The 16,253-nt window shown below is 40.4% G+C and overlaps 1 protein-coding gene across 6 annotated transcripts in view; it reads right to left on the minus strand.

Annotated features, from left to right (window-relative positions):
• Nucleotides 1–16,253, minus strand: part of ST3GAL6 (ST3 beta-galactoside alpha-2,3-sialyltransferase 6) — a 168,946-nt gene that overhangs the window by 98,113 nt on the left and 54,580 nt on the right. For 4 of the 6 annotated variants that reach the window (XM_073668151.1, XM_073668141.1, XM_073668148.1 and 1 more), the window contains exon 2: nucleotides 14,852–14,981. In XM_073668151.1, the coding sequence (XP_073524252.1) occupies nucleotides 14,852–14,861 (10 nt within the window). In that variant the 5' untranslated portion in view covers nucleotides 14,862–14,981. Of the gene's footprint in view, nucleotides 1–14,831; nucleotides 14,982–16,253 lie in introns of all 6 variants that reach the window. The other 2 variants (XM_073668152.1, XM_073668149.1) reach the window with 1 other exon arrangement.

The raw sequence follows: 16,253 nt of genomic DNA on the forward strand, positions 1-16,253 counted from the left end.
CCAATGGTTTCACGCATTGCGCATTTGGTGAAGATTTTCAGAGCGTAAAATCCGCTGTATGTTACAGTAGCAGCAAAGTGGATAAGGGTTAACTTAAAAGGGAACCTGTCATGTTGAAAATGGTATGTGATCTGCAGGCAGGATGGTATAAAGCAGGAAGAGCTGATCAGATTAATGTACATTTTTGTTAGTAAGGTTTACATAAAACTTACATTTTACTGCTTAAAATCCCTGATGTTCATAGAGAGTCCAGTGGGCGGTGCTACTAGTGACTGAGTCTTCCCTGTATGACTGCACATGCATAGATAGCTGTCAATCACTAGTAGGACTACCCACTGGACCCATATGGATACAGACACCGGTGTTTTTAACGAATAAAATACAATAGTAAAATTTCTCCCACAAACCTATAAATCATTCTCAGCTTCTCCTTTTCTATCCGATGCTGTCCACAGACTTGGCTGACAAGTTACCTTCAATATCATCCACGTAATATCTTTTTTTGCTTTTTTTTTATGCAGTATCACCAGGGAAATTGTCTTTGGTTGCTTTTTTTTTGCCAGCACGTCAATTTCTGTTAAGGAAATGCTAGTTTTCTTTTATGCGAATTTTATCCACTCAATTCTACAGGGAGCCGAAATCCACAGGCTTAACTACTGATTTGTAGCACTTTTGAAAAAAAAAATTAGGTGCCAAAAATATGCAAAAATTTCAGTTTTAGAAAACCTCACATAAAAACTGCACCAAATATGCCCTGTGTGAATCCAGCCTAAGGGTCCTTCTACACTGACTAATAAATAAAAACAAAAAATAAGCAATCTGATAAAGTAGCAGGTGCTTGTTTACTTGTATTTATAGGTTTTATATAATTTTAAGGGTTTTCATACTTTTGATCATTCAGGCGATCAGTAGTTTCCCCCCTCCTCCAAAATAGTTTCAGTATTTTCACATCGTATTATTTACATTATGAGAGGTGCTGATGACAAACAATGACTTAATAAAATATTAATAAAAAGATGAAATCGATGATATTTGATAGCTGAACATAATTACACACGGCAATGATTGTGACGGATCGTTCAGACTGAATGACCGGCATTTTCTATCACCAGGCTGCTGAAAAAAATCAAAGTGGCTCTTGAAATGGCTTGGGTAATTATTAGGCCGTTTTCACAAGTAACCTAAAAGCGGCATTTTTTCGGCATGTTTTCTGAAGGTGTCCACACCAAAATTAGCAATTACAATCGTCTGTGAATATCATGTGTTTGCTGCTGGTTTTGTTATGATTTCCCATGCACATTTGGAGCAGCATTTCAGATACTTTTTTTTTTGTTCCTCACCTGGTTTTGGCTCCCACTCCTTATTAAAAATACTGACCAAATACTGATAGTGGGGCCGTGGCCGTAATAATGGGGACTTCACTACAACCACTGCTTATACATGCAAAGGCAACTTATTTTGAATTACAACCCATTTTGCAGCATCCATCACAGTATTCATGGCACTTGCCACCTTATACCCTACTATAGCTCTGTAATCAGAGTCATATATATAACATATATCTGCTACATTTAAGGACATTGGTTATGCATTATAATGTTTGATTACTATGGATTGCTATGATTGACTGCACTGGCCATTTTATAACATAAGGATACCGATTAATCATGTATTATTCTGTTTGATTATAGTTATAATTATGGCTATGATGGATTGCACTTGCCACTTTACAATTGGCTGTGAGCTTTTCCATGCATAAATATATGAAAATGTGTGGTTTAAATGTATTAAATCTTTATAGACATAAATCACTGGTACAATTCTATAGTAACTGCTAAAACCACTATTGCATAATTCATAAAGTGGTAATTATGGCTAATAATGAAATACTGAGTGTTGAGCTCCACATTAACCAGCAGCATTGTGTTTTAATTTTCAATTTAATTTTTTTTTATACGATAATAAAGATTTATGGTTAAATATACTCTGGTTGTTGGGCTTTTTTTCAGTGCCCATATTTATGTTTTTCTTGTAGACTGTGAGCCCTCGTGGGCAGGGTCCTCGCTCCTCCTGTACCAGTCGCCGACTTGTATTGTTCAAGATTATTGTAATTGTTTGTGCCATGTATATCCCTTTTTCACATGTAAAGCACCATGGAAAAATGGCGCTATAATAATAAATACTAATAATAATGCTCCCCATAGAAGCTTATTGAGAAACAAAAAACGTACCACAAAAACGCACAGTTCTACAGCGTCTTTAAAGAGAACCTGTGGTGTCAAAAAACGCTATCAGCGTGCAGATATGGGGTTAATCTAGTGTTCTTCAGTTGTGCTGCTGCCGCACTGAAAGCCTGGCTACCGGGAGGAAAGCGGAAGAGAAACACATTTACGCTACGGGTGAACACGGCCTTTAGGTCTCCAATATTTTGCCCATATCTGAATTAGGTGACTAAAAACTCATTTATTGGCACAGAAAAGTGACTACATTTGACATGAATAGTCAACCTACCTGTTGCCCCCTCTGCTGAAACCTGGATGGCCGCCATAGAGTCACGAGGAGCACAGCGGTACGTCTGACCCATGCCTCCTCTGTCCTTCCTCTGCGTTGGCGGCAGGGTTACCACTGTGACGGCCATCTGACATCCAAGAAGGCCAGACTGAGCGGAGAAAATGGACCCGTCAGACGTTTGGGCACTTTTCAGTGCCACAGTATGGGGTCCCTTTAATATATTTTTACATACTACAGTATGATTGTGCATTTTATCACCTATGTACCATGTAAAGAAGATTTTACTATAAGAAAAAAAATGATCCACTTTTCTATCAAATTAAAATATTTAGTACAATATTTTCTATAATAAATCACAGTGAGATGATACTCAAAATTATTCATACGGTAGTAAAATAGCCAGCACTCCAACAACGAGGTACTCAGGCTTCAGCGAGACTCACTGTTTAAGCCAAAATGTGGCTCAATAATACAGGTGACCACTCTTTTTGCACCTTGGTCATTTGGAGAGCTTAGTTTAGTACTGTACTGCTGGAGAACGCATGTTTGGGGCTCAGAAACTTGCACCCACATTTTTGCTGTGATTCTTTCTTGGGATCATTTTTCTTTTAAAAAAAAAATACACAAATATACATAGACAATCTATTCCGCAATAATCTATACAGTGGGTTTTTTTTTGTTTTTTTAGGCAACCATAAATTTTGAAAGGTTACACTCTCCAAATCAGCATAAATGTGTGTGTGTATATGCATAATCTGTTGTCTACTTTAATACTGTTTTATACTACATATATAACAAGCTCATACAGGCTATGAAAATTAAATATCCATAAAATGATAGCTAAGAATCAGCATAACATAAGTACATTGACATTACCTAATGCTGTCTCCAGTGCCTGTGGTACCGCCATCATGCCAAGATGGGTAAGGCTTTAGAATAACTGACAATGCACCAACTACATTGATAACCATACAATTATATCCTCGGCAGAATCAGAAACTAATAATCACAGCTTGCCGGACTGCAACAAAATCCCAAGAGTTATTTGCAAAAAAAAAAAAAGTTTAAAAAGGCGGTCAAAAAAATGTATCTCCGCTCATTGACTGGTAACAAAATGTACTGAATACCATGATTCTAGGTTACGGTTGCTGTGTTGAATCTCAGATGGTAGCACGCAGAGACATACTGCATTTACATACGATTGATAGATGACATATAGGCCTTTAGGCTGATGGGACAAACCCACAGAGCTGGACTGCCTACATTCACTGGAGGTTGTAGGTATAATGGCACTGATCTGGCCGCTCAGCTGTGAGAGCTCTTCCAGAATCTCTCTAGGTAAAACAACCTGAACATTTGTTCTCTTGAAGGTGGTGATACATTTTAGCAGAGGTAAACCATGAGTGCACTTGTAATCCACAATGGCTCAGTTGTTAAAGGGGTTGTCCAGGACTTCTATATCTGTAGTATATATCATCATTATGAGGCCATAGACCAGTCATTAAATTCAGCAGCAGCAGTTAGCTAACCAGCAGGAATGCAGGGTTTACCATCGCCTCCATCAAACTGATGACCTTTTGGAACTGGTTAGGGTTCCGAACAACACCAGTAACCAGTAAAGCAAATAAAAGGGTCATTGATCACAAATCTAACGATCTAGATCAAGGTTTCCCAAACTCCAGTCCTCACGGCCCACCAACACGTCATATTTTCAGGATTTCCTTAGTATTGCCCAGATGATAGAACCTGTGGTCATTCCTGATGACCTAATAATACTTCCATCACTTGTGCAATTACTAAGGAAATCCTGAAAGCATGATCTGTTGGGAACCTGGATGACTGGAGTTTGGGGAACACTGATCTAGAGTGATCTATTGCCCACGGAGCATAATTTTTCAGAGATTAAAGAGGTTGTCCACTACTTTTACATTGATGGCCTATCCTTAGGATAGGTCATCAGTGTCTGATCGGCTGGGGTCCGACACCCAGCACCCCTGCCAATCAGTTGTTATCGGTGGTGGCGGCGGCCGCGGGTGGCTGGAAGTACCTGTAGTGGCCACCGCAGGGAACTGCACACCGCAGGGTACTGCACATCCGCCTCCTATTGATTAGAATAGGAGGCAGATGTGTAGTACTAAGCCACGGCCACTACAAGTAGACGACCAGCTCTGCAAGCGAGTGTTGCCAGCTGACGGGTGCCTTCACCGATAACAGCTGATCGGCGGGGCTGATGGGTGTCGGACCCCGACCGATCAGACATTGATAACCGTAAAAGTAGTGGACTACCTCTTTAACAGGAGATACTCGGACCACATTTTGACCAAACTGTATGAGCCCACTTACTCTTTAAAACAGATCCCTACTCTTAAGCTTGGTGAATGTCCCCACCACCACCATAAGGCCTCATTCAGACATCCATTTTTTAATGAAAATCAAAAGACAGAAAATGTACCATAACCATTATGCTCTCTGGGGATTTTCACATGCCTGCATTTTTCTTGTAGAGTGTCCATTTTTTTGGGGAACCATGTCCATTTCAGAGCCAAATCTCAGATCAAAAATCACAAGAAAAACTTGAACAGCACACTAATGTCATGCTATTTTTATTAGGGTGCTGTTTGCTTATCACAAACTGTTTTGGTAGAAGCTAGAAAATCTAATTTTTTTGGCATACAAGAAAAACTGGTGACATTCTGAAGGCAAACACTGACATATCTGATCCAACATACAGATGGAAACCAGTTTTTCACATACGCCAAAAAAAAACATGTTTGAATGAAGCCTAACACAGTACCATCAAGGAAAAACCTTAGCAGTACAACAGAGCAGCCCTCCCGCAGGGCCGAGTCCTTTAGGTTCTGGGCTACAACCCACTTTAAGCGCTGGCATCACAGCGGCACAAAAGTGGAGAAAATCAGACAGCCATGAGTATTTAGGAGATTAGAAAAGAAAAAAAGAAAGCTGCAGTTTTGCAGTAATCCGCAGCATGGTGTGAATATACCACAAGCTGCGGAGACATTTTGCAATCGCCTGATAATAGAAACACCTTGAACAAATGGGCGGCATTTGGTATCAATGTAAATACAGAAAGGAGACAGACAATTTACTCAGCAAAACAAAAATGCATTTTGAGATAGTAGATAAAATGTCACTGAATTGGCTTCTCAGCTATGTGCACCGTCAGGCTACGATCACATGCAGCGTGTTTTTCTGCAGCCAAAACCTGTATTCTAAAAATGCTGCATTTTTGCAGATTTTTTTTTGGCCTGCATATTGCATTTGTGCTTTGTGTACAGCACGTTTTAGAATAATTATATTCACCAAATATGCATAAAAAAACACTACAAAACATGTTTGCTGCAGGGTTTTTTTCTGCACAGTTTTTGCACTCTCTCATTGCTTTCTAAAAAAAAACCTGACAGAATTGATCTGCTGCAGTTCTCAAATTCAGTCAGGAGAAGAAAAAAAACAAGCGTGTGAACATAGCCTCAGGATATGTGCAAACAATTAGTATTTGGGGCAGATTTTTCACTAGAAAGTTGTCAGGAAAAACGGGCATTTTGTATGTATTTTTACTTATGTCCCCCCCCCCCCCCCATTCATTTGAATGGGTGAAAAACTTTAAAAGAATTGACACGCTGCGGATACCAGATGGGTCAAATACGCAGAGAAAAAATAAGCAACATGTGCATAAGATTTCAGAAATGTCATTCCCTCAGCTGGCATTGGAAAGCGTCGCTTTGTTTATCCTAAAAAACGCATGGAAAAACGTAGGGTGTGAACGAGCTCTTGGGATACATTTCCATCAAGAGCTGCACAGTCAAAACAGTCACACAATTTTACCAAGGTTTCCAGACACGGTTTCTCCAATGAGTAGCATGTGCCTTACTGAAGCAGGTTCTTCCCTGACAGGTAGCCATGTGGATTAGCCTTACAGAATGGGACTAATCAGCCGGCAGAAATCATAGGGTCAGCCTCGAATTTCAATAGCGGATTCCATTACAAACATATGTCAGATTTTTCCTGCCATGTGTATGAACGATTACAGAAAATTTCTCTGTGTAATTGCAAGCATCTACTCAGCCATATCGCAGTATTAAGGCTCATTCAGACATCCATTTTTGCGTACGAGTTCTATCCGTGTTTTCGCAGATAGCACTTGTATCTAGTATAATCCATGGGGCTTGTTAACATGCCAAATTTTTTTGGGCAGACAGACGTGTCCGTGCCAAGTTGTGGAGACTTGTCTGATATTGATCAGAGTGTCAGCTCAAAATCTGAATTGCAAGTCTATGGATCTGTGGAGAAAAAAATTAGGGCTCAGATGTCATCCATATGCCGTCCATTTTTCACGGAATGCCACATTGAAACTACGATGATTGTGATGACACTGATGAAACTAATTTTCTAGCATGTGAAAAACAAAACGACACAGGAATGAGCCCCAATGACTCTACAAGAGGTTGTGTTTTGTTTGTTTTTTTACAAAATGTCATTGTGATGTGAACCCTCTTGGCCAGCGAGGACTGTGGCGAGGGCTCATGAAACCTTACTTGCTTGTGATGTTTGCGCCCAATTGCTCACACCATCACTGTCTTATGGATGCCCTCACATAAAGTTCTCTGTTATATGACCGATACTTGTTTGTAGCAAATTTTGATCAGTAAGGAAAAACACACTTACGCAAAGTATGTACACGATTTATTTCGGTGCCAAGAGCTGTTGCAAATTATCTTAACTCCGTTGGCAAACAAACCTTATTTCTGAATTTTCACAGAGAGATTGCAGGGCAGGATTGTTGCTTTGAGCTATAGAAGGTCTGTTAGCCTATTGCTCAATATCTGAGCCACCGGGGTACAGAGGAACATATATGAGTCTAGACAGCAGAATACAGGCTTTATAAAATTCCTATCCTGTTTTATAGAGAAAATAACTAGAGCATTGCATCAAATAATATTTCCATATCCGTTGCTACTGATGTAACAATTTCCGCCTACATGAAATACATTTATTCGCACAGATTCTTCTAAAGTAACTAGCCACTTTTCATCTCTAGGAGTCACTAAACTAGTCATGGCTACTCTCTTTTCAGATTCTGATCTTTTGTGGGTTCAGAGAGCTGATAACTTTCAGACACACAAGTGCAATTGGGATTCACAGTGAAAGGAGGAGGAATACAAATAGGAATGTTACACAACAATGAAAAAAGGACAGAAGTAATAGCTTTAACTCAGCCCTCAAGGACAAAGAAACAAGCAATACTAGGCTTACCGCACTCACTAATGACACACTTCCTCCACTCGGGGGAGGACAGGACACACCACTTACTGCCACCCTGCTGATTCAGTAACAATAGCTTCACAAGTAGCTTTTTTTTCTGCTTGAACAATATGGCCAGAAAACCAAAAAGAAAATGGTGTTTTGTTTCTTTTTTAATGGATTTTCTTATGCTTTTTTTGTGCTTCGCTATGTTTATGTCAACGAGAAAAGACCGCAGTAAAAAGATTGACTTGCTGTAATACAAAAAAAAAAAAACTACAAATCAAGAAAGAATGAATTTTCAAACATTTTACTCTTCAGGTTGCGTTAGGTTATGTTCACACATCGTGTTTTTTTCAGCTTTTTTTATGCAAATTCTCAGCTGCATTTTGAAGTACCAGCAAAGTCTATGAGATTCCAGAAATCTCATGCACACATCATGTTTTTTTTTTTTGTTCAGGATTTTGTGCTTTGCATGGTTTTTTGCAAATGTCACTTCTTCTTTCATCGTTTTACACCCATTTTAAGTAATGGGTGGTGAAAAAACGCAGGTGTCAGGATTTTCAGCATTTTTTGTACCAAAACCAGAATGAGACTTTTTATTTTTCACTGAAATTTATGTACATGCATGTTAGAGACAAAAGGACAGTGAAACAAAGACTGAAAAAAAACCAGCAAAAAAATAAGCAAAACAGCAAGAAAAATCCCGAACAACCTCCTGGGAAGAGATCAGGTTTTGCTGCAGAAAAAAAAGCGCAAAAAAAACTATGATGTGTGAACATATCCTTATTCTATGCCTGATGAAGAGGCCTGAGTAGTCTGGAAAGCTTGTAATTTGTTACCATGTTTCCAGTTAGCCATTAAAAAGGTATCAACCACTGAGGACTCTCACATCTTAATATTTTTCTATCTACTGACTAACACGTACAAAGATATATTTTTCCTGTATCAAACATTTTATTTTTACTTTGTGAACTATGCTAGGAAAAAAATAATCAAAAACACTATATATCACAGTACAGACCAAACGTTTGGACACACCTTCTCATTTAAAGATTTTTCTGTATTTTCATGACTATGAAAATTGTACATTCACACTGAAGGCATCAAAACTATGAATTAACACATGTGGAATTATATACTTAACAAAAAAGTGTGAAACAACTGAAAATATGTCTTATATTCTAGGTTCACCGGAAATGGTCTTCCAACAATCTTGAAGGAGTTCCCAGAGATGCTTAGCACTTGTTGGCCCTTTTGCCTTCACTCTGCGGTCCAGCTCACCCCAAACCATCTCAATTGGGTTAAGGTCTGGTGACTGTGGAGGCCAGGTCATCTGGCGTAGTCCCCCATCACTCTCCTTCTTGGTCAAATAGCCCTTACACAGCCTGGAGGTGTGTTTGGGGTCATTGTCCCGTTGAAAAATAAATGATGGTCCAACTAAACGCAAACCGGATGGAATAGCATGCCGCTGCAAGATGCTGTGGTAGCCATGCTGGTTCAGTATGCCTTCAATTTTGAATAAATCCCTAACAGTGTCACCAGCAAAGCACCCCCACACCATCACACCTCCTCCTCCATGCTTCACGGTGGGAACCAGGGATGTAGAGTCCATCCGTTCACCTTTTCTGCGTCGCACAAAGACACGGTGGTTGGAACCAAAGATCTCAAATTTGGACTCATCAGACCAAAGCACAGATTTCCACTGGACCAATGTCCATTCCTTGTGTTCTTTAGCCCAAACAAGCCTCTTCTGCTTGTTGCCTGTCCTTAGCAGTGGTTTCCTAGCAGCTATTTTACCATGAAGGCCTGCTGCACAAAGTCTCCTCTTAACAGTTGTTGAAGAGATGTGTCTGCTGCTAGAACTCTGTGTGGCATTGACCTGGTCTCTAATCTGAGCTGCTGTTAACCTGCGATTTCTGAGGCTGGTGACTCGGATAAACTTATCCTCAGAAGCAGAGGTGACTCTTGGTCTTCCTTTCCTGGGGCAGTCCTCATGTGAGCTAGTTTCTTTGCAGCACTTGATGTCTTTTGCAACTGCACTTGGGGACAATTTCAAAGTTTTTCCAATTTTTCGCACTGACTGACCTTCATTTCTTAAAGTAATGATGGCCACTCGTTTTTCTTTACTTAGAATTTGTATTATGGCAAGAAAAAAAGCAGCTAACAGTCTATTCAGTAGGACTATCAGCTGTGTATCCAACAGACTTCTGCACAACACAACTGATGGTCCCAACCCCATTTATAAGGCAAGAAATCCCACTTATTAAACCTGACAGGGCACACCTGTGAAGTGAAAACCATTTCCGGTGACTACCTCTTGAAGCTCATCAAGAGAATGCCAAGAGTGTGCAAAGCAGTCATCAAAGCAAAAGGTGGCTACTTTGAAGAACGTAGAATATAAGACATATTTTCAGTTGTTTCACACTTTTTTGTTAAGTATATAATTCCACATGTGTTAATTCATAGTTTTGATGGCTTCAGTGTGAATGTACAATTTTCATAGTCATGAAAATACAGAAAATTCTTTAAATGAAAAGGTGTGTCCAAACTTTTGGTCTGTACTGTATGTGAACAAGTCCTTAGTGGTCTGCTAAGCTCAGTGGTGTCGTTATCCATTACAGCAGATGCAGATTAGCTCCGGTTTGGGCCTGCTCACATCTAGTTTCATTGTTATAGGTTTGGTGTGTGAGCCAGGAAAGCTCCAGGTGCGGATGCCCGATGTGTCAATATGACCCAGCGTGTGTCAGCAGTGTATTTATTATACCTCTGGCAGAAGGATAAAATGTGAATAGCGCCTTACCTTGTGGCATACTGCTTACAATGGTTTCATAAACTAAGGAAACAGGATGTTTGACTGTTTCCATAAAATGCAAAACAAGCCGCAATTTGGCTAGTGATGATATGGTTTGGCTGATCAAATTTTATAAGGGTTTTCCCATAATCCATATTAACACCTATCCATAGGGGGTCTAAAAAGTCAGAACCCCCCATAAATAATAAAATGATGGCATATCCTAAGTGTCTGTCTGGAGAACACCAGAGGACTTGATTCTGAGGGCCCGGCTTTTAGTCATACAAAACCAATGCATCATTAAAGGGTTTTTTTGGCAAGGGCTGATTTTACGTTATTTTAATAATGTGCACAATGTTAGGATTCAGCTCTTCTTGCTGGTTTGATAAGTCTTGTAATTTCTCATACGCAATTTGCATATTTGTGGTCACATGCCAATGAGCTAATCTTCCCATTTCCATGAGAAGCAGTGAGAGAAGTTAAGCACTCGCGGTATCGGGACTCCCGTGCGGTTGTTGTGACACGTGACGCCAGGCGCCAAATCAGCACTAGCGTCACTGTCCCCGCCTTTGGACAAATCGAACATGAAGAGGAAGTCCGGGCTGCAGATGATCCCGGACTTCCTCTTAAATTCGACAGGAGGCGGGGACAGTGACGTCAGCGCTGATTGGGTGCCAGGGTCACGTGTCATAACCACTGCACGGGAGTCCCGGGACTGCGAGTGCCGACACTGCTGGAACGGCACCAGCGCGGGAGGTGAGTGAGTATAAGCTTTATTATTTTACCAGATACAAACATTTAGTTCAAGAAGGGATTGTCCAAGTAGTGGACAAACCCTTTAAGGCTATATCTATGCCACATCTAGTTTCCAGCACATTTTTTTTGGCATTCGGGTATCACCTTTTTTAAAAACATGTTTACGTGCCACAAAATATGTGCCAATAACAGAATGTGTGTAGTTTTGTATGTTTTTTTTTTTAAAGGAATCTTTTTGTTACCTAATCTGATCGCGGCATAATGTAAGGGAAGACCCCGATTCCAGTGATGTGTCACTTACTAGGCTGCTTGCTGTAATTTTGATAAAATCACTGTTTTATCAGCTGTAGATTATCTCTACATGACTAGTAACTCTGTTGTCATGCAGTCCTCTATAAACCCACCCCCACCACTGATTGGCAGCTTTCTGTGTACACTGTGCATAGACAGAAAGCGGCCAATCAGTGGTGTGAGCGGGGTTATACAGAGCTCAGTATTTAGAGAACTGATAAATCTGCTGCAAAAACAGGGGTTTTATCAAAACTACAGCAAGCAACCCAGTAAATGATACCTCGCTGGAAACAAGGTCTCTGCCCCCATATCATCCTGTTCTCAAACAGGGTAGCAAAAACCTGGTGAAAAATCCCCCACTCTCCAAAGACCTACCAATAGGGAAATTAGATTGTGAGCCCCAATGGGGACAGTGATGATGATATCTGTAAAAGCGCTGCGGAATACAATAGCGCTATATAAGCAACGCATAATGAAAAATGATAACTGCTGATGTAAATACATCTAACCACTGAGCCACAGCTGCAGAAATATGTGACAAGTATCAGGTTGCGGTCTCACCAACAAGTCCTTTATGCCTTACACATAAGCAGAACAAAAAAAAGCTAATGCTGCCTTTAAAAGAAATCCCTGTTTCCTAATGAGAGAACTGACACTGAGCAGAAACACAAACCTCAATTCTGAAAGCATCCTGATACATTTACAAATCAAATAAGGTGGTGTCCAAAAACCTACAGATGATTTCACAAATCTTCTGTGACACATTAAAAAAAAAAATAAATGTTATTTTAAGGTCAACAACAAATGGCAAAATAAACCGTGTGCACATAAAAGCTTTGGTATTGCTTTCAAAGGCTAAAAAATGTTAAAAAATGTAAAGTTTCCATAAGATATCAACAAATGTTACGAGGCACTAACGACAACCCTACTGCTGGACGACAATATTGCACTATTGCCTATAAAAGAAATCCTAAATTAAAAAAAAATTAAAAAAATCAATCATACTATACACCGGAAACATTGTGATACCTAGCAGTAAGTATCATTCACAGGATAGATGAAAAGTTATATAAATGGTGAGGGTCAGACTACTGGATCCCACTTCAATCAGAAGCTGCAGCGTGCAAGCCCATCCGCCGTTACATTCATTCCCTATGGGGCTGCCAAGCGCTGCACTCATCTTTTTCCAGCCTCCGACCTGCGCTCCATTTTGTAACGGGGATAGAAGTGTAATTTGGGGATTACTATCCCTCATCCTGCCTATAGGTGCGGATCCCAGAAGTCAGACCCCCACCAATCAGTAAGCTTTCACCTATCCTGCAGATAGATAACCCCTTTCATCATGGACATTTCAAGCAACTTTACATTAAAAGCAAAACACTTTGTTATGCATTAAAATTCAGCTGTGGCTAAAAAGGGAATCAAGCCTAATCCATGAGACAAAAAACAAAACTACAGGAGGACAGGGATCATATATGCCTATGTCTGAATGCAGGCAACCCACATACATCAGAATTACACAGCACAAAAAACATCCAAGTCGCTGAGATGACAAATAGTCAGATTAAATGGAGTACAGAGCTGCAAACTCTGGGGGACATGTAATTCCTTAAAGGGGTTTTCCCACGAACAAAAGTTGATTTTAATCAATAGATCTTAGAATAATAATAACTTTCACAATTGGATGTGTGTAAATAAAATGTTCCTGTGCTGAGATAATCTTATAAATGTGTCCCTGCTGTGTACTGTGTAATGGCTGTGTCTGACCGTACAGGAACACAGTCTGATCATACCACAGCTCCTGGGCAGGGGAGGAAGCAAAAGAGTATACAGACACTACAGCAGGGGATCACAGCTGATTTTTTTTAAGTAAAACATTGTTTAAAAACAGGCAGGGAAATGTTTTACCTCACAGAAGGAATCAGCTGTGATCCCCTGCTGTAATGTCTGTATACCCTTTTCCTTCCTCCCCTGCCCAGGAGATGTGGTATGATCAGACCATGTTCCTGTACGGTCAGACACAGCCATTACACAGTACACAGCAGGGGCACATTTATAAGATTATCTCAGCACAGGAATATTTTTTTTTAAACCCATCCAATTGTGGACGTTATTATTATTCCAAGATCTAGTGATTAAAATTAACTTTCGTTTGTGGGTAAACTCCTTTAAACGAGATTGTCTTGCCTAAGAAGAACAGCGTTGCGCACACACAGTTACGATTTCCCTGTATGCCCCATGCGATTGTCAGTCACGTCACTGGAGGTATAGGATTAGCACAGTTGCGATCATGTGTCCAATGGACTTCTACACTTTTATCAATTCTCTAAGACTAGTCGGCAGATGACCACCCGTATAAGGGAACCACGACTGTGTGTGACACCGCCTGCGGCTGAGCTCCACAGGAGGACTAGGATTGCAGGATGGGGGCTTTAATCAGGCTCCCGGTGGGCACAGTTAATAGTCAGTTCCCCTGATCACACCGCGGGGGGCGGCAGGAACCAGTGCGCACGCACTGGAAATGACAACTTAAATGCGGAAATTTACAGCTGTATTTGTAGGGAACCTGTCATGCTACCAATGCTATTAACCTGCAGATATAAAGTTAATCTGCAGGGTAATAAAGTTTGGGGACCTTTAAGTTGTTAAATGAAAGCAATCAGAGCTGCAGTTACAGGCAGATGTCGGCTATGTAACACAGCCGACATCTGCAGTGTATGAAGCAGGCTCAGCTCGTCAGTCCTTACCCACCCTGTCATTCCCTTTCTGCGTTTCCCTAAACTCTAAAGTAAAAGTGATCCTAATCCTCAAATGAAGAAACAGCTGGTAATGTCACTCCCCTAAGAAATGCAACTATATAGCCTAAAGTTATGAAGTGGTGGCACATCTTACATAAGAACATTGCAAATTACCTCACCCTAGCCTGAAATTACTTCTAAGTCTTTTGTTGACATCTTGTGGCTGCAACATTTTTTTATTTTGCCACAAACATGACAAAAAAAAAACACCATTTGCAAGACATTGCAGGAAAAAACACTGCAGCTGAATTGCAACTGAGACAAAGAAAAAAAAACAACATACCAATGCAGCAAGGTGTGAACACGGCTCTGAATTATTTTCTTCCTGTACACCTGTAAATTTCATATTTATGAACCATATTTTTTTTTCCCCCATATATTCTGTTCATTAGAATGCAACAGAGCAAACACGATGCAAATACCTGCATATACATGTATGTACCTTGATACATGATATCGTCTCCCCCGACCCGTATGGAACGGCTAATCTGAGTCAGTCAAATCCTCATTGCAATCTTTGGACCTCCCATTCAAAGCAGAAAACGTCCACATTGAACCGCACTTTTTGGACTCTAGAAAAAAAGGAAGGAAGAAAAGAAGAATATTAAGATGAAGAGCTGTAGGCAATCAACAAAAAAATCATCACTTTCTATAGAGGAGATGAGGAAGTAAATGTCAGTGTTATCAGATTTTAACAACTGCAAGGGGAACAACAGACATAAGTGCACTACTGACATCTCCAGACAGGTAGTGTGGGGGGAGGGGTAGTATAACAGAGCTGACCGTGCTAGGAGAAGAGAAGAGCTGATAGGTTTTGTAATGTGACACAGCTAAACTCAGCTGCACTTCCCCTCCCTCCACACTGACTCCTGCAGGAGGTTAGACCAGGAGGTCGGAGAATTATTATTACAAATCACACATGGAGAAATCTGCTCTCAGCTACGGTGGGGGCAGGTTTTTTTATCTGCTGAGTTGCTGCCTGCTTATGATTGGTTAGCATCATACAGAAGACAGAAGTCCACACCCCAGCGAAAAGTATCTGATAACACCCACTTGAACTTTAAAAAAAGTTAACTCAGTAGGTGCCAAATACTTTGAATGCTAATATTTTTAGAAAGGAGAGGTGAAATTAAAAAATACATATATTTTTTATTCTGCTCTGATGCCCCTATGACATGTCCAATTCAACATGAATAAAATGGTGAGAGGAGAGCTCCTCTATAAATATTAATAAATCCACTTAGGAAATACTGGGATGTAAATGATTGACTATTCTATGTTAATTAGTAACACAGTTATTAACAATTACATTTATCATCTTAGGAGGTTTGGTTCCTATTGGCATACACAATTATTATAGGTTGAAAAGGACCAAAATAGTGAATGCTACCCACTAACACATTGTCTAACATTCATCAATGTGCTGTCCATGTGCAGTCTGTGCCCCCGCTCTAATGGAAAAAGTCTCGCTTCTGTAAATTATGGATTTTAATCACAAGTGCCCTTTTTAATTTAGTTTTGGCTGTGGTATAACATGTTCTTCCAGCCATTTATTACCAACATAATGTGTACTGTTAACAAAAGGCAGCGGAGGTGGAGGGAGAAATCTGGGACACTCCTTTACACATGGCCACTCGTGTAAGATCAGAGGGGGTTCCTGACTCTTTGGTCTGGGACAGAAGTCCTGGTGGCATTGGAGTGTCATCATACGCTAGAACAATAAATGCACGCATCCTCCTGCCACTGCACTTCCGTTCCTCATCTCAGCCGCCTGTTGTAAACCGAGGAGAAAATATTCTGGGACCTCTTCTTCCAAGACAGACTTAGGGGCGAGACTGCACCTA

This window comes from Phyllobates terribilis, unplaced genomic scaffold, assembly GCF_046119375.1.
Source record: "Phyllobates terribilis strain yellow unplaced genomic scaffold, ASM4611937v1 Scaffold_2__4_contigs__length_985480577, whole genome shotgun sequence".
Lineage (NCBI taxonomy): Eukaryota > Metazoa > Chordata > Amphibia > Anura > Dendrobatidae > Phyllobates > Phyllobates terribilis.